Source organism: Podarcis raffonei, chromosome 3, assembly GCF_027172205.1.
Source record: "Podarcis raffonei isolate rPodRaf1 chromosome 3, rPodRaf1.pri, whole genome shotgun sequence".
Taxonomy (NCBI): Eukaryota; Metazoa; Chordata; class Lepidosauria; order Squamata; family Lacertidae; genus Podarcis; species Podarcis raffonei.
The window spans coordinates 40,935,447-40,954,854 of NC_070604.1; the positions used below are offsets into that span (position 1 = coordinate 40,935,447).

The following is a 19,408-nucleotide window of genomic DNA, read 5'->3' on the forward strand; positions in this document are numbered from 1 at the left end:
AACCCATAGCTTCTGGCATGGGATGAATGGAAGCAAGCAAAAGGAACAATTCTCTGCTGTCATGAATGCAAGGACTGTCTGATAAAAGAAGGGGGTAGCCCACCTACACTCCATCTGCTAATCTCATTGAACTACACCCACAACCAAACCTCAGTTCAAGTTTCAAGACAAAAATCTATGGATACACTTCTGAGACGCTAATGTCCTTTTCGACAAATCCTTGAATTGGAACTCAACTAGGCAACATGGATTGCTTCATATTCCAAACTTGGGTGCAAATTCTTCAGGATTCAGAATTATAGTATAACTAATAATTAGGTATTTAAAAACTAAATAGATAGTGCGCAATTCCAGCAGGTCCTGCCTTTTTTAATCCTAGTATGGTCCCTACCATTATTAGGTGCGTTGGGTAACATCACTATTGCAAACTTACCTGTACAATGCACATGCTCTACTTCTCTTCCCCCTGCAAGCCCCCATGCTTTCCCCAAAATCTGCTCTGTGGGTTTGGGGGAACCCAACAGCACAGATTGGGAGATGCAGAGTGCAAGGAGGACATCTCCTTGCGTGTCTTCTGGCCCTACACTAGATATTTCCCATTAACGTTAAATTATAAATTATAATAAAATGAGAAGTTTTGAATCTTTGTTACCAGTGATTCTATATTCTATCTACCTTCAGTTGTAGCTTCTCCCTCTAAAGGAGCTCCTTCTCCACTTCTGTAAGAAGCCAAGACTGAAATTTTATATCTGGTCTCAGGCTGAAGGTTTTCCAGTACAGTGTTTATTACATTTCCAGGAACGGTTTTCTCTCCAGACTGATCATCATAAAGTGATTTCCATATAATTCTGTACTGATTAACTGATCCTGGAGCTGCTGTCCATGACACTCCAATAGTAGTATCAGTTATGTCTCTGGTAACTAAGTCACGAGGGGAGCCACGTTCTGCAAGGGAGAAATGCAAGAAATGTAAATTAAAATGCAGGAAAGAAATGCTGCAATAAACCAAGAACAGTACAGGCCATGAAATAAAATAAAACACAGCAAAACTAATGCATATTAAATTCATTCATTTAGAAGTCAAATTCCAGGTGTCTGAAGTCAAGAGAAAACTTTTGCACACACTAAATGAATATACATAATGTAATTTAGCTATACATTGGGCCGAAGTCCATTTTAACTACTTTCCTGATCTCAAAGCAGTTTTGCTTCAAAATGGGGGTGTAAATCTAGTGACTCTCACAGATATTGCAATAAATTGTTGTTCTGAAATAAAGCATACAAACTGTCTGAATTACTCAGTACAAATAATTTGGCACATCTCTATTATGAAGATCATAGACTTTGAAACGCCATTGCCGTTTTCAAAAATAGCAGATAGTTCAGTTCACATTGGGTTGTATCAAATAAACAACAACAACAACAATTCTATTATTTATAGCCCGCCAACCTGGCTGGGTTTCCCCAGCTGCTCTGGGAGGCCTCCAGCACATGCAAAAACAAAGTAAGACGTCAAACATTAAAAACTTCCTGATACAAGGCTGACTTCGGATGTCTATTAAAAGTTGTGTATATGTTTTGTGAGTGGACATCTCCCCTGCAGATCCCAATACATCCTCAAAATCTGCTCCAGGTGGTCTGCAGTGGGGAGGAGCATATGGGGAAGTCCTGTTACACTAACAGAAATCCAATCCACTGATGTAAGGCCAGCATTGGATACAATCCATTTTATTTAAATTTTTACTTAACCTGACTGTGCGAACCTGCTGTCAGTTATGGGGATAGCTACTTATTACCATTGGCCATTTCCTATGCTTCACTTCCAACAAGGGCAGATTTAGGGCTGTGTATGAGTGATGTGCACGCACTGGGCACTGAGTTGAGGGGACATTGGGGACATCTTCTCAAAGCCCAGTAAGCAAGGTGCTGGGCTTTGAGAAAGAGGAGTGAGGCACTGACAGGGTCCTAGAGTCCTCCCACCTCCTTCACAAAGCCTAGTTAGTGCTTTTCCAGCTTTGCTTGACTACAACCCCAGGAGAACAACCTTCCTGGAAGAGTGAAAGGTGCTGGATTTCAAAAGAAACACACAATTTTTTTTAAATTTTTTTACTTTCTTCTGTAAAGCTTCAGCTCTCAAAATATGGCTTTTTCATTCATTCAAAAAAATGACTTAAATCCAAATGGAAAAATATGGAAAAATTGTGTTGATATAAAGTACAGATGTCTCAAAATAAATGGCTTTTCTTTCCATATTTTAAAGTAATATGAATACACAGGCCACTTTACATTGGCTACAAGCCTCTGCTATAGTGTTCCTTCAGTATTAAACTATCTGCAGTTATAATAATATTTCAACAATTAACTATGGAAATCTGGATGACTACATCTATACACTGGACATACTGCAAAAATAACTGTATGTTTGAAACAATTGTCAACTGAACTAGGATATGTACCATTAGATAGAAGAAGTGATTTATTTCCAATGAAGTATAATATATGTCAATTAATAATAATAATAATAATTCAGGAGTCCCAAGATGTTCTGTGGTTTTAAAAATACCATGTTTTTGTTGAATGAACTATTACTGTGAGTTTCCAAGCAAGCCACAAGGGCTAAGTGGAAAATGCTGGCCTCAGATAACTGGGAACTGCTGACCAGACACCTTTCCTAAGAAAGTTGACTTGCTTTGCAAGTCAAATGATACATTTATGAAAAACATATTGAATAGCAGCCTGATGCTAAACACATTTTACATGGAAATAAATATCCCCCTAAATTACAACTAAATAAAACCTGTGGCATTGTGCAACAGGACTTCCCCCATCTCCTCCCCTGAACACAGTCCCAAATTTGCTCCTGGGGGCAGGGACATAGTGTGGGGAGGGTCAGGGGGCATAGTCCCAGGCGCCTCCACACAGGGATCCCCACCCTGCCTACCACTGGGGGTCTCTGGGCCCCAGAGCCTGGCCCATCTTTTTTTCCCCATTCATCATAACTCCCTAGCCGCTTCACCTATGCTTCTGACATTTTGCAGGTTACTTTTCTAGGGGCACTTCTATGGTGCATATTGGCTAGGACTGATGGAAACTGGAGTCCAACAACATAAGGCAGGTCACATATTCCGCACCCTGAAGTACATCATTTTCATATTAACATTGCTATCCATAAAACCACAGGAAGGGAAGTAAATCTCTTTTAATCTTCCCCCAGAAAAAGAACAACTTCAAAGGTACCTATCAAAAAATAATACAAAATCCTGGATCTATTTCTCTGTAACTTGGCAAGTTTCTGACCAAGGGGTACTGCTGTGGTGTGGGTTATTTACACATACAAAATGCCCGTAAAACAAGAATGGGGAGGGTAAATGAATCCTTTTTTAACTATCTCAAAATTGTAAGGGTTGATCCTTGCAATAAAATCATCATTCTGAAATGTGACAGGATTCAGCACTTCAAAAGAGGCCACGGTGCCTGCAAATTTTATTCAATCCTGCCAAAAAATTAAAAAGTTTTTTTAAATGTTCTTTAAACAAAAGCAAAGGTCCAGCATAAAATTCCCTGAACCTATTTGTCTCTACTTTAGCTAACTTTCTCCAATCAGGCAGGACTACTATGCCTGTAAATTTCACCCAATTCTGTCAAAATGAAAAAAAAGCCTGTAGCCTTTCTTTCAATTCCCCATAGGAGTGAATGGTAGCAGCATGAAGTTTTGATTTTCCAAACTGGGACTCAGTTGCAGATCATCAGCTAAACTGAATCTAGCAGCTTTATGAAACACCAGCTTGAGGTCTGAACCAAGTCTTGTGGTCAGCACACACTAATGTATTCACCAGTATTCTTTTCTTCTGAAGGGTTCTTATTCCTTAGAAACATGCCAGATGTTTCCATCCTTGTCATTAGTGTCCCAAAGAAATCTGAGATGCACTGTGAGACTGAGGCAAAGACATATCAGAATTTGCTCCAGAGTGAGATAGTCCAGTTATAGGCAGGTATCAACCACTAAGAGCATATTACATTGATTCTGAAGCAGTTCCAGTGGATCCCAGTTAGATTCCCATATGTGAAGATCATCAATGAGGGTCTGCTCTTACTACCACAACCTTCAGAAGTGAAGTTACCAAATATGAAGAGCAGGGGTGTTTAAGTTTCACAACATATTGTTTTGAATGCACAACTTACAATGTTTTATCAAGCTCGCTCTTTCGTTGTTTTTGTTTTGTTTTACAAAGATCACAAAAACCTTTCTGTTTCAGGGGACTTTTGATCCAACTGACTGGTTTTCTCCCATTATATTGTTGATTTTCAGGCTTAGACACAATGGTGTCAGTTCACTGCAGAATAGAATTCACTAGTACAATGACCTCCTTCCTCACCACCACCACCCCAGTCTTCTCTGGAGGTCCACTGAGGCAAAATTGCCATGGGGAGCGGTCTATCTTGGCTGAAACATTAGCATATACTTTTGAAAAATAGATAAGTGATAGAATTTACAAGCATTATCAACATGACAAGCTATTCCATTGTAATGCAGGCAAAAAGGCCAAGAACTACTATTAGCATTGAGTCAATGTGTCAAATCACTCCAGGAGCAGTCAAAGTCTCCATTATTCATGCACTAGAAATCATTAACATTTCATCTGTGTCACAGCATGGGTACATTAAAATATGGAAAATATTTGAAGCACTTCATAAAGGCCTGGCTGCAGCTAGATGCAAATGTTTCCAAAATTCCATATCCACTGTTTCCACCTTACCTAGCCACAAACAATAACTTTCTTTAAGTAGTTTCCCTATTCTAGGCTCCCATCTTCCTGTCACTAGATGGGCAGTATCTGTATCTATACAAGCCTCAGAAAGCACAGAAAGTTACATGTGAATCTTCTAACAGGGCTTCCTCTGTTCTCCCTGCACAACTCCATGCCTCTTCTCCCAGAGATCGTTCTCTTACTATGTACATTCCATACATTTAAAGTACACCCCCCCAAAGAATCCTTGAAACAGTAGTTTACCCCTCACAGAGCTGCAATTCTCAGCACCCTTACCAAACCAGTTCCCAGGATGTGAGTGCTTTTAATGTATGGTTTGTAGTATGCAGCCAGTATCCCTTCCAGCCCCACCTGGCTCAAACTTCCCTTTTGTTCAAGGCACAATCCTTGAGAGTAAGCCACATTAAATATAGTGGGATTTATGTCTGAGTAGACATGCCTAGGAATTGGACTGTTACTCTCCATATGAACATCATTTCTGGCAACAGCCCAAAATAGGGTCATTGGAATGAATTGGGCAAATTAATTTACTGCAAATCCTTTTTTATATATTAGCTTCCCTGACACTGCAGCCTGTAACTGGCTAACCAGAGAAACCAATGGAGATGACTAACTTAAGTCCATTAATTTCAGTTCGGCAAATGCAATGCTTTGTCTTGGTGAACCTGCTTCAACCACAAATGCAATGATCAACGTTAGCAGGACTATAACAAGACAAGGAGGAACTGTATACCTGGCACCTCTGGCTGATGCCCTCAATCTAGGAACAAGGAAGTTAAAATAGAAAGGGGTGTGGAGTATCCACAAGAAGCTATGGGGAAAAGGAAGGAGTATTACAACATTGATTCCTAGCACTGGCAAATGGATAGGAGGCACTATGCCTTCTGGTCCAAGCAAACTGCTTGCTGGAAAGGTGCCAGGGAGGATGTTCTGCATCCTCTGGAAACAATGTGTACCTTTCATGGTGAGTAGAGGCTGCCTATAATATATAATTTGTGGAATTAAGACAGAAGAGAAGTCTGGCCCAGAAGCCTCAATTTATTCATTATCATTCTGCTAGCTGGGATCATTTAGGTTACATGGAAATGCCTCCATTTCCTTACCGCATAAAATTCCAGCAGTTATGCAACATGCCTTTCTATTCTAGAGGCATTTGTAAGAAGCCAGTAACACTTTTATTGCAGAATGGATCACTTCCTCTAGGCCGATTTGTTTTTTCCTAGAAATATGGCATTCCCACAGAAAGGACAAGTGACGTGATTGTTTGACAATTGGCAAAAGTCTCTTGAAAATGTCAGAATCCAAAAAACTAAGTACGCAAAATTTAAATAATGCATGAGACAGCACTAAATCTCCTAAGAAGAAACAGAGTCTCTTTGTGTGGTGCAAGCCCTTTGCGACTCAAAACATGTACGTAACGTTCCTATGTTATGCTAAAAACTTCATTGTAAAGAAATGTCACTTGTGCTGGTACCAATTCAATCTGTAGGAGGTCCACAATCTCTAGAACATTTTTAATTAACTGTTAGAATATCAGAAGAATAGAGAATATCTAGAGATTGATAACTCTCTACAATTAAAAAGGCATGCTGCAAAAAAAAATCTGTAACTAAAACATAAAATATGATGAGCTCTTTGAGCGTTGCGGTTCTCAGAGTTTGAAAAGAAGGGTGCTATTTCCTTCAGCATTGGAGGAATAAATCATTATTCAGTTTTATGGGGGGAAAGGAAAAATTATCCAATATTTACAGAGAGATGCATTGGACACTTATAACTTTGTTAAACTAAGTTTTGTAACCTCAGAAGGCTAAATGCATTTGCAAAAGGTAGGCTACATCATCTCCTTGAATAAACTGGCCAAAACACATCAACGTTTTCCTACAAAAACTACACTGTGCATTAATTTAAATTCAAAACATAATGCGGTTGTTCACAAAACAAGTATAAAATGTTTGAGTGCTTGTTCTGCTGACTTGCTTTTAATGACATGGAGTACTTTAAATGGTAAATTAGTTCCTCTGCTTTGATCAGTTATTCTGAGGCCCTGATATCCAATATTTGTAATATCTTTAAGACAATGCTGGAATATTATGTTCAGACATAGGTCATTTGTCAATTTTTCAAAGAATGGTTATGCAAATTACAGTTAATAGTATAGTTTCTGTCAGAAGTTTTTCCCCCAAAATTGCAGTAATAATAATAATAATCCTATATTCTGTTTAAATTAATCTATTTAACAGATATAGTATACAGCATGTTCTTGTCATTTGACATTAATACCTCAAGGCAAACAAGTTAGCTCTTGCCAGAACTGCTCTTACCACCTCCTCTCCATGGGAAAAACAGATTAGAAAAACAGTAGCTCTCAGAAAAAGTTGATTGTTAGCCATCTACTGGGTTTCCATTCATTACAATTGCTGTGTTTATCATTATGTTTTATTTCTAGTGTATGACCCATGGTTTTGGCTCAGGCTATGAAAAAAAAGGGGGGAAATGGAAAACTCCAAGGGGGGTTGGGGCATAGGAAGGAGAATGATGAGGTGAAATATTCCAATTCATTTTTTAAGCTAACTATGCCAAAATGTGAAATTGATCCAGCACCAACAATTGCAAGGAAAAGCAGTAAGTAGCTTTGTAGAAAACCAATATGGTATTATATGGCAGTGCATCTGCCATATAATAACAACAATACTATGTTCCATTTCAGGATGAAATCTTAGTATTGGTTACATGAAGGATGTGTGCCAGGTACAATGTAGTCCTCTGGTGGACCATTGGCCAATTTCTGGTAGACCAGGCTTTCCCAAATTTGGGTCTCCAGCTGTTTTTGGACTACAACTCCCATCATTCCTAGCTAGCAGGACCAGAGGTTAGGGATGATGGGAATTGTAGTCCAAAAACAGCTGGAGACTCGACTTTGGGAAACCCTGTGGTAGAGCTTCTAACTAGCACCTGCTGGTTACTGGGATTTCTGCAGAGTATTGAACTCTATGAACTTTAATCTGATTTCCAGCATGAGGCATCCCTTATGTCAGTGGTTTTCATCCAGTATGCCATGGCACCCTGGGGTGCCTTTAATGATGGTCAGAGGTGCAGCAGGCAAAACTGGCCTCTGTCCCTCTTTCTTTCTTTCCTTCCTTCCTTCCCTCCTTCCTTCCTTCCTTCCTTCCTTCCTTCCTTCCTTCCTTGCTTCCTTCTCCTCTGATGCCCTCTTGCGTCTCTGCCTCTTAAAGGCTTACACAGCTGTTGGTTGCAGGAGGCCAGGCTACAAGCTCCCCAGGTGAATGGTGCCTCTGGGGCTGAATAGGTGGTGCTTCCCAGGCACCTGTGGGGCACTGTGCGGCAGGGTGAGGAGGCAGCTCAGAGACCAGGGGCAGCAGCAGCAGCTGTCCAGAGGACTCCCAAGAGGAGAGGAGAGCTGGCTGAGGGAACACTCCACAAGGGAGAGTGTTCAAAAAAGGGTGAGAGGCTGCCAGCTCTTCAGGCAAGGGGTGACATAACTGGGCTCCTGAGCACCACAGGGGTGCCGCAAAAAGAATGTAGTTGGTCAAGGGAGCCACAGACTCAAAAAGTTAAAAAACCTCTGCCTTACGTTATTAAGCAAGAACGTACACTCAGGATCACTTAACATAGTTATGCCTTAACTATTAACAAGACCCTGAGAACACACTCTTTATACATTTTAAACACATTACTTTTAGCAGCTTCTAACTCCCAGACAGTGAGCAGCTTCCAGGAAACAGAATATTCTTGTGGTGGGGAACAAAGTTATATTAGGGCCTAGGTGGGTAGACAAAGAATGCAGACATACACACCAAGTCCCATACTATGGGGTGAATTTAGAAGCGCTATAAAGTAAGTTTGTGTGTGACTCTGTGGGGTCAGTACAGAGATCTAAAAGTTCATCTGCTGTAACACGGATCACTCTTACAAAGTTATGCATCCTTTGTCCATGAAGCCAGACTGCCAGGGACACCATTTCAGGTTTCAATAGTGAAGAGTTTTCAGTGTTGGGAAAGACAAGATGCATAGCTAGTTAGGAACATAAGCAACTAGATAGCTAGAAATGTGACGTTGTGCAACAATGGCCTCTGGGCAGTTACAGCATTCCAAGCAGTCACCTTCCATTAAACTAAACTCTATGTTAAATGAATTATGGCAGTGGGAGGTGTCCAACCAACCAATTCCATTAGCACACAGACTTCTGACTGCACACTGGATCATCCTTTCCTTCCCACATTCCCTAAACAGAGGGAGGGAAAGTTGTGTTGCACAAACAGAAATCCTTGCACTAACAGAACTGGTTCACTGGATACCCCCCAGTGTTTTCCACCAGTTGGGCTTGAGCCACTTTCAGATGGGCCTCAGTGGCACAGCCCGCAAAGTGTCTCCTCATAGGCCTCGCCTGCCCTCTAGCCATGTCATAGCTTTCCAGCTGGACCAATGCCAGTGCCAATAACTCCTTGCTTGCTAAGAAAAGATGACTGAGAGACAGTTAAGTTTGATGGGAGGAGGAAAGAAGGCCACAGCAGGTATTGAAGGAAAATTAAAAAGCAAAAGGTTAATATTTATTAATAATAAATAATTAAGCAAATGAAGTGGAGATATAAAGGAAGGTGATAAGATTCTGCATCTCTTATTCATGGGCTGGACATTTCCAGATCACCATTTGAAAAAAGGAACTGCATTGTCAAAAAAAAAAAAGAGAACAAGAGGACAAACTTGCATAAATCTGCACATACTAATGAGTATAGAAATAAACCTAGAAATAATTGCAAACACAATACATCTCACCATGGTAGGGAAGATTGTGCCTTGACAACTTGGGTACCTGTTCAGTCCACAGTCCAGTCCAGCTGATGGGCAGCTTTATGGTACTTTATCTCCCTTCTTATGGCTCTTTCTCTCTAAACCAGAACTGGAATGGACAGTCCTTTAAACAGAAGACTGTCTTCTGAAAAGTAGGACATGTGTCCATCCCACTTACAAGTTTCCATTAAGTTATCAAGCTAGGAGTAACTTTTATCTTTTCTTATGTTATTTTTATCACCAAGGGTTTTTTAATTAGCCCTTTGTGAAAATCCATCCTATTCTAGTACTTTCTGCTTTCCACCCCTTGTTCTTTCAAGACCATCCTTATAACTTGGTTCTCTCAAACACAATAAGCCTACAATTTTTTCATCCCACCCCTTGAAGGCAGCTTGCTCTAAGAGTATACAGGATGGGCTGGGGAGAAAACTAGCTCTGTTTCTGTGCTGTTAATTGTAATCATCATGCCCAGTTCAAAACGTCGCCGTGTCTCCTCTGGCACTCCAATTTAATCATATTTTTTTTTGACATTTTGTTTTTTATGTGCTCAGCCAGAGCTCTGTTCACTTTTCATCATAAAACAATCCAGAAGCAAAAACTTCTCAAGAGCTCCAAAAATTCAGCTACAACATGTTTGCATAGCTTTCTTATCCAGCTGAAGAATAAACACATTCCAGAGGATGAACATTCTAAAAACTATTCATATAAACTATAGAAGTCATCATCATCTGCCACCGAAAGAGGCAAGCGGGATTTCCAAGTTATATTTCGATAATGGATAAGTTCACACAACATGTGAGATTTAAGTTTGGAAGATGGAAGCCAGGCCATCTACAGACCCAAATATATGTAGGATGTATACTTCATTATGCCTTATCAATAAAGCTGAATAGTTATGTTAAACATGCGTATAAACCGAGATAAAAAAAGATTGGAGGATTGGAGGGAGAAGGGAGGGTTTTGATTAGGGTCATATTGATGTTTATATTAAAAAGTTAACATGTAGCAGCTGGGTGTTTATTTTATTCAGTATTTAGGGAATAAATGATTAGGGCATCGAGGATGTTTTTTATGCATTCCCTTGAGTTCTTGGCCTGATTTTTCTGTTTAAATCAGTGTGTTGTTTTAATCGGATTTCTTTGTTTGATATTTTAGTGGATTGTTTTATTGTGTGTTTTAAAAGAGCTACTCCCAGAAAAAAAATCGAAAATTATGCACCCTAGACATGGCATTGTGCATGTGCAAAGACCTCTTAGGATTCCAATTTATGAATATATTAGGAGTAAATAAGTTTGTTCACTACCTTCTTTGATATGGGGGTGGGGGGAGGAGTCTGGAAATAAAACTCAGTTTTATATGGCCTGGGATGTGCTTCCTTGTTTCATTTTATTGTGCTTGAATCTTTTGACATGTTATGTCAGATTTTTATTGGCACTCTTAATCCCCCAATAATACAAAGTTTATCCTTATTTCTTGATACTGCTGCAATTCCTGTTTCTCTGCATTCCTCTCCCTGGTTGGTGGGTGGGGGGGCATGTGGAAGCATCTGTAAGGGAGTGTCTGCATAGCAGTTCACCCCATAAAATGGGATTGTAAGAAATAGCCATTCATAAGCAGTGCATAGTTAAACTATGGAATTCACCCAGAAGAAGTAGGGATAGCCACCAACTGAATGCTTTTAAAGGAGGATTAGGCAAATTCTTGGAGGATAAGGATGGGTATGTTCTACCTCCATTGTAGAAGGAAGCACTGCTTGCTAGGAAACACAAGTAGGGAGAGAGCTGTTGCACTCAGGTCCTGCTTGTGGGCTTCCTGTGTACATATGGTTGGCCATTATTAAAGGAGGAGGATGGGTTACATGGGCCTTTGGCTTGATCCAGCATGTAACGCTGTATGTAAAGAATTGCATAATCTTTACTATGTAAATGGCCGCACCCCTGTGCGAGATAGTGAGAACCCAAGAACTTCAGAAGAGGAGCCACCTGTCTGGCGTTGCCTGCTTCCCAGAGGGATGCCTGAACTATTCTTCTCTCCTTGCAGGATTGGAGCCCTTGCTGAACAATCCCTCCTGCTCCACCCCCAGCTGAACTGGGTCATCTAGCTGGGTTGATGACATAAAAGCCAGGCTGCAGTGGGGGCTGGCACACAATTGGCAGGGGTGAAATCAGCAGGGGGAACCACAAAGGGAAGTTTCCTGTTGCCTTGGCAGGCAATTCTGCTGAAGCGTTGGCGGATCTGTATAATGGAGAAACGACCAGGGCGGTGGACACAATCGCTCCTTAGCACCCCCTCTCGCAGGGTGGAGTCAAACCCCTGGTTCTCTAGGGAGCTGGTGACAATGAAACATGTGAGGCAGTGACTACAGCGAAGTTGGCGGAAAACTCAGGGTGGGTACGACCAGGGCTTTTAAAAAGCTGGAACTCACTAGAACTCAATTCTGGCCCCTCTCAGGTGGGCACCATTGCCATTCTATGAGAATAAGGGAAGCGTTCATGGTGAGTTCTGGCACCTCTTTTTCTAGAAAAATAGCACTGGATATGACGAAGACAAGCTAGAGCCTCTTCAAAGACTTACTCTGCGGCACTGTGAGCAGTAAAAAAAATATATCTCAACCCTCCAGAGCATATTTGGGAAAGGCGTAGGGCATGCATAGTGGGAGGAGGGGTGGAAGCCCCATTTTGCAAGCATGTGTGCATTTTTGTAAGCATTATTTGGTTAGAGAACTGCATCACAAAATTTGGACAAGTGTGAATTTTGAAGGATGGATGCGTTTTGGTTTTCCTGTTGTTTCAGAATGTGTGAATTTGATAGATTTATCTCTAAATGCAAACTGAATCAAATTTCTCCTCCAGCCCTAGTGGGGATACAAAGAGAGATAGGATATTGCTCATGATTTCTGATGGAATAAAAAAATAATAATTGTATAAATACAGTGGTACCTCAGGTTACAGACACTTCAGGTTACAGACTCCGCTAATCCAAAAATAGTATCTCGGGTTAAGAAATTTGCTTCAGGATGAGAACAGAAATCACGCCACGGTGGTGCGGCGGCAGCGGGAGGCCCCATTAGCTAAAGTGGTACCTCAGGTTAAGAACAGTTTCAGGTTAAGAACAGACCTCCAGAACAAATTAAGTTCTTAACCCAAGATACCCCTGTAGCCTGGAAAATGTCTGGGATCACTATGGGATAGCACTGTAATAAACCGCTTCTCTTTGCACACCAGGCTATATCCTTCACAAGCAGAAATATTGCATTCTGAAAGGGAGCTGCAAACAAAGCCTCCCTCTTGCTGGCTAGGATCACGGAGGATAAGGTTCTAACTCGCTTAACCAATCTATGGCACACTTCTGATTTGAAAAGCTCCACATGTTTTGTTTTGTTTTTAAAATTCTGACATGATTAATGTGCCCATGCACTACCTTGACATTGCGCATATCATTAGCAATGAAAATATTATCACTGAGAACTCACATCCTGTGTGGTAACCTGCATCCCACAGTATAATGATTCATTATCATTTTATTTCTGACACCTTACTAACAAAACCAAAAACCTACACAGATTCAGAGCACCACTGCAAAGCTGTGTTGGCAAACAGTAGAAGCAAAGAGAAATAAAGTGGTTCATTATGTTGCACAATGGCAAGCAGAGCCACACACCCTGCTCCACACACACACACCCCACTGTGGGGTAAGCATGGCAATATAAACATAGGAAACTGCCTTTATGTCTTACCATGGTTTCATCTAGCCCAACCTTGTACACTCTGCCTGGCAGCCCCCCGGCCAGGTTTATCCATTTCTCCTCCAGGCCTTTTAGAGGACTTATGCATACAACAGCCAGGGGGAGATGAAAGGGACCCTTATACATCTAAAACACACTCTGTTACTTAGCTATGGCCCCTTCCCCACAAATGTACCCCTCCTTTTCCCCAGAAACATAGCCTTGCCTTGGAAAAAGACCTAGGACCAATTCACAATCAGTGGAAGAATCATATATCCAAACAGTGAAATGCTAAGAATGTGTCCAATATCAGTACAGTCAAACCTTGGAAGTCAAATGAAATCTGTTCTATAAGTCCATTTGACTTCCAAAATGTTTGGAAACCAAAGCACAGCTTTTGATTGGCTACAGGAAGCTCCTGCAGCCAATCGGAAGCCACGGAAGCCCCATCAGACATTCAGGTTCCAACGAACGTTCGCAAACCGAAACACTCACTTCCAGGTTTGCGGAGTTCAGGAGCCAAAACGTCTGAGTACCAGGGGGTTTGGGATCCAAGGTGTCTTTCAGTCATATGTCTACATTAATGGTTATACAAAGAAAGGTTGCAGAGAAACAACTGAAAATGACTATGGCAAAAAAATAAAAATAAAATCCTAGGTCTCCACATGTCATAATCCAAGAGGGATATCTGTTCACAAGTGTATCTTCAGTACCAACTACCAGCATCAGCAGCAAGGTATGTGATTCAGCTGTTTTTACCTTCAAGAGTGACTCCTTGTCCAGGGAGAGCATCGCCTGCTCCAGATGCATACAACGCAGCCACAGACAAATCGTATCTTGTTCCTGGCTCCAGGTCTCTGAGAACTGTACTGGTGGTAGTTCCGCTTACGGTCACTTCCTTAGTTTCACCTCCTGTTGCTGGAGTATACGTCACAAAGTATCTCTGTACTTTGCCAGGTGCTGGACTCCAAGATAATCTCAACGAGGATGTCGTAGCATCAGAAACCTTCAAGTCTCTTGGTCTTCCCAAAACTGCACATGTTTAAAAAAAGAACATTAGAAACAGACAAAGAACTTTCTTGCAATAATAATTAGCCATCTTTAAGGCTTCCTGTGAAATATCCGTGATGTAAACTATTAATCACAATTAACTTTTAGGAAAGCAATCAATCGACACAGGGTAGCATTTAAATATGGGAGCCAAGTCAGGACAACCACCTCCTGAAGCAGCCTGATAAAGAAGGGGGTCACTTTTTAGCTGAGTGAAAGCAGAGCAACGTGTGCATTTTTGACAGGAGTGAAATGCAAATGAAATGGAATGAAATCTGAGAGATGGGGGAAAATGTGCCTCAAACGGCTAGACAGGGATGGGGAACCTGTGGCCCTCCAGATGTTCACAACTCCCATCAGCCCCAGAAAGCATGGTCCATGTCGGAGATCATGGGAGTTGGGAGTCCAAACAAACCTGGAGGACTACAGATTCCCCACCCCTGCCCTAGACAAAGAATATAGTCGGTTGAGGCTTTGCTGCCGTGGTAAGAATCAGCTTCAGCCCACTTCACACCCTGATGTTTTAAATACAATGGTCTAATATATACCAAGTGCCAAAACACCCTGAATCACAGAGATGCATGCACAAGGGAGCTAGCTGGGTTTATTATTGCTTCCTATCATATTTATATGTCACAGCAACACTTCTGCTGTTGAGTTCTGTGTGGAGTCCCCAAAACCATTACATTGATGTCTTACCTTCCTCGGTTTTTCCATGTCCGTTGAGTGGCTTTCCAGCCCCAGACTGGTACTCGGCAGTAACAGAGACTTCATATCTTGTATCTGGTTTCAGATTCTGTAGTGTCGTTGCTCTTTCATTTGCTGGGACTGTCACTTGTCTTCTCTCACCACCAGCGACTGGCCTGTAAGCAAGCCTGTATCTGAGAACATTGCCTGGAGCAGGTGACCACCCAACCTTGAAACTATCCGTTGTCTCATCTGTTACTCTTAAGTTTCGTGGTGATCCCCTGACTATAAAAGAAATATAAAATATAAAAGCACAAATGAAATGGTTTTATCTGGTTGTTTTTATTGTTTTTCATAAAATTTTATCTGTCTTTGTTTTTATGATTTTTTACTTATATTTTATTGCTGTTTTGCTGGTTAGATTTAATATTTTGCTGGTTAGATTTAATGTTTTGCTGGTTAGATTTAATATTTATACCCTGCTTTCCTATTAAAACAATGCTCAAAGCAGATTACACAATACAAAGCAACAAAAATGCAACACACAACATTTTTTATATTAGCTGCTTTGAACACCAGTGGAAAGGTAGGGTCCAAATTTTACCAATAAATTTAATTTTAAATCAGATTATCTCATTGGGTGAGGGGGGATAGTACTATATTAAGTTATGCCTTTCAACCAGAACTGGGATACAGAGGATTCTGCACATACTGTTCCTCGACATCATTTGAGATTCCACCCAAAAAATAGCACAATAAAACCACTACTTTCTACATCAATAGTATTATCAAATAGTATTATCAATATGTAGGAGGAATGAGAAAGAAAGGGCATTGGCAGGAAAGTGGGATTTCCCATAAATATGAAATTTAATCCATTTGAAGTGCTGAAAAATCAGCTTCAATATGGAGTTATCCGTCTTTGTTCTACCACCTCAGGAACGCCAAATTGGTTTGTGATACAGGACTTTCCAAATAAGAAAGATACAATGTATAGCCTCTCTCTAGAAAACACAGGGAAGTGGACCCAAGAAACTCAAATGACCAAAGGGTTTTAATGTATCTGTTAGATTAGTAAATACACCTTGTAGCCTTGTACCTTTTCTCATTTACCAATGGTAAATCTCTTGGTATGTTCCTCATATACAGTTCTGCATTAGACAGCTGTTATCTGAACACAATACATACTGATTCATATTCAACCATGGCTACTTGGTGTGTGCCAAAGCCAAGAGCTAATTTTGGTGGGGCAGGGGCAGCAAACACATCTCTATGGTAACACATACATAGGGCCCCTATCTTGGTTTTCAGGAAGGAGAATTGATGTAGGACAATAGGAACAATACCTTCTAAAGTTGTTTCTTCCCCATTCAAAGGAGGTCCATCGCCATCTTCATATTCTGCAATCACACTGACGGTGTATGTGGTTTGTGGTAGTAAATTGGTAAGAACTGTACTAGTAAGCGGAGCTGGTACAGAAACAAAGTATTCGTCTTCGCCAATAGCCACCTTGTACTTGACAAGGTAAGATAAAACACCAGGTCCTGCTGGAGACCAGCTCGTTTTGAAGCTGTTAGATGTCACTTCTGAAAACTTCAGATCCCTTGCTCCCAAGTGAATTGCTGAAAAAAAGCACATAGTGAACAAATGAAGGCTTTAGAAAATCTCTTTTCAATTTCCAGTAAGGTGTATAAACACAATTGGTTGCTATATATACAGAAACATCTTGATTTAACAGGCTGTTACAGAGGAACCTGTGGCCTCCATATGTTTCTGGATAATCACTCCCATTATTCCTCTTAATTGGCCATGACAGGTGTGGCTGATGGAAACTACAGCCAAACACTTAGAAACCCACAGGTTCCCCACTCCTAGCCTAAAAGCCTACTGGGGGAGGGGGCAGAGCTGGGGAGAGGATAAAGCTATCATTGGCTAGCCATGAGGGCTATGCTTTCCATCCACAGCTGGAGGCTATAATGCTTCTGAATAAGTGGAATTGAGAGTATGGAGTGATGTGCTATGCATAAGGGGAGTGTGATTGTTGAGTTGGGTGTGTGTGGTTTTGTGTACATTGTTAATTATCACAATTGCATTATAGCGGGCACTTCTGCAATATACATGGGATTCTCTAATGATATTTTGATGCTGTATTTTTACTTTTTTGCATGATTTCCTTTAATGGTTCTTATTTTACTTACTAGCATTGTTTTGAGATATTTATCATTGCATAATTATGTTTCACTAAATTAGTAGTATCAGTGTCTAGTTCAGAATTAGTACTGTGTTTTCTATATTCAGTTTTAGAGTTTTCTGTTTAAACTTGCATACCATTTCATATTTCATCAACCAATATTAAATTAAAAATTCTGCACAGCAAGAGCGACTCACCTTTCTTCCTAATTGCCTCAAGTTCCTGTTCAATTCGTAAGCAGATAGCCCGTGTAAGCTCAAACGATATCCTTTGAAAAGCGTCAAAATCTTCCACTGTGTACACATGGGTTTCTGTAGGCTCTGAAGCAATTGCTTCCAACTCTGATCGTACTGCATCTTTAACACCAACTGCAAATATTTCTACATCTGAATTTCTTAGTCTGTCAGCAGGATCTTTAAAGGCATCTGACGATTTCCCATCAGTAATAAGAATCATGACCCTTGGGACATTTGGTCTTGCACCTCTGCTTTGAACAAAGACTTTCTCCCTTACAAAGGTCATTGCTTTGCCTGTGTTTGTAGATCCACCTCTGTAGGGGAAGGTGTTAATAGCATGAAGTACATCTTCAATTCTAGTGTATCTGTTCAAAGTGAATTCTGTATGAGGATCCCTGCTGTACTGAACAAGGCTGATTTGGACTTTGGCTGGCGAAACATCAAAGCTTTTAACCAGCACTTCCAAAAATGCTCTTACTTTCACAAAATTGGCGATGCCAATACTGTAGGAGCCATCAACCAGAAGCACAATATCAGCTTTTATATCCACGCCTTCTGAGCATTCTGTGTAAAGGAAAGGGGGAGGGGGGAGAACACTTAGTATTTTTATATATATTTAGCACTTCAGAGTGTTCAAAGCATTACATATCACCATCATGAATTATTCCTATATTTCAGGGGTGGTGATGAGGCAGAGACAGCAGCTTGCCTCTTGTGTTCACAGGGGTGGCAAGATTTGAAGAGAGATTCACATTCTCTTAGCTACTATGCTAACTACATGAGCTCCGATATCACCTACTAAATAGGCAGTCATACAGCTTTGGGGGGGGTGTACACTTTGGGGTAGAGATTCCTGGTATGAATAATAGTCTAGTACATAGGCTTTATTTCCCATGCCATTTCTGCAACAAGTTAGATGATGGCAAACAGAAGTTAGATTTCTAATATTCCATAGTGTGGAAGCCGAGAGGCTGAACTGGTCCAGGATCTGCTAAATCCCAAGCCAGCACCACTGCCATCAGTTGACAGCATCAGGCCCAACCATATCTTATTAGGCATTGAGAGCCAGTGTGGTGTTGTGGTTAAGAGCGATAAACTTGCAATCTGGGGAACCGGGTTCGCATCTCCGCTCCTCCACATGCAGCTGCTGGGTGAACTTGGGCCAGTCACACTTCTTTGAAGTCTCTCAGCCCCACTCACCTCACAGAGTGTTTGTTGTGGGGGAGGAAGGGAAAGGAGAATGTTAGCCGCTTTGAGACTCCTTCGGGTAGTGATAAAGCGGGATATCAAACTCTCTCTCTCTGATATCATGTAAAATATGTACGCAGCAGTAAGTCCTATTGTTGAGTGGAACTTATGCTTAGGTAAGTATGTATAGGATATGAACCTTTGTCCTCCATTTATTTCTCTCTGTGCATTTTAGATAAATTAATAGAAGCCCATTTTTTTGCCTTGCAACAGCAGTCCCCAAAGCTTTTCTAAAATACAGTTAGAAAGAAAAATATGAAATTATATTTTATGTCTTTTACATCAACTATCTTTTCCCAAGAATGCTTTGTTTTTATGCAATTCAAACACGATTCTGCAATCTTAGTAGCCAATAACTTACCCACTTGAACTTTTACTGCCTGAGTTTTTTCCATAATAGTCACTGCCTCACTGGGAGTCAGTCCTTTCATTGCATACACATTGATTTGGTATTCAGTGTCTGGTGAAAGGTCTTTTACATTAAAAGCAGTAGTCTGAGGTCCTACGCTCAATGAATGTTGCTTGGCACCAGCTATCATTGGAATGAGGTCCACCTTGTAGCCAGTTATTTCACTAGGAGATGGATGCCAAGTGATTCTAATGGATCTTGATGAGACCTGCGTAGCTACCAGGTTTGAGGCAGGCTCTATAGCTGAAAAAAATAAAAACAAAGATCCAGTTGGATCTCAAGAAC

General features: G+C 40.9%; 1 protein-coding gene across 10 annotated transcripts in view; it reads right to left on the bottom strand.

Moving 5' to 3' along the window:
- COL12A1 (collagen type XII alpha 1 chain) overlaps positions 1-19,408 on the bottom strand; it is a 115,381-nt gene that overhangs the window by 72,539 nt on the left and 23,434 nt on the right. For 9 of the 10 annotated variants that reach the window (XM_053381281.1, XM_053381282.1, XM_053381278.1 and 6 more), the window contains exons 9-14: positions 19,076-19,366; positions 17,428-18,030; positions 16,386-16,661; positions 15,052-15,324; positions 14,062-14,334; positions 676-945 (exon numbers count right to left, since the gene is read on the bottom strand). The exons of the other annotated variant lie outside the window; for it this stretch is intronic. In XM_053381281.1, the coding sequence (XP_053237256.1) occupies positions 676-945; positions 14,062-14,334; positions 15,052-15,324; positions 16,386-16,661; positions 17,428-18,030; positions 19,076-19,366 (1,986 nt within the window). The remainder of the gene's footprint in view (positions 1-675; positions 946-14,061; positions 14,335-15,051; positions 15,325-16,385; positions 16,662-17,427; positions 18,031-19,075; positions 19,367-19,408) is intronic. 10 annotated transcript variants of the gene reach the window in all.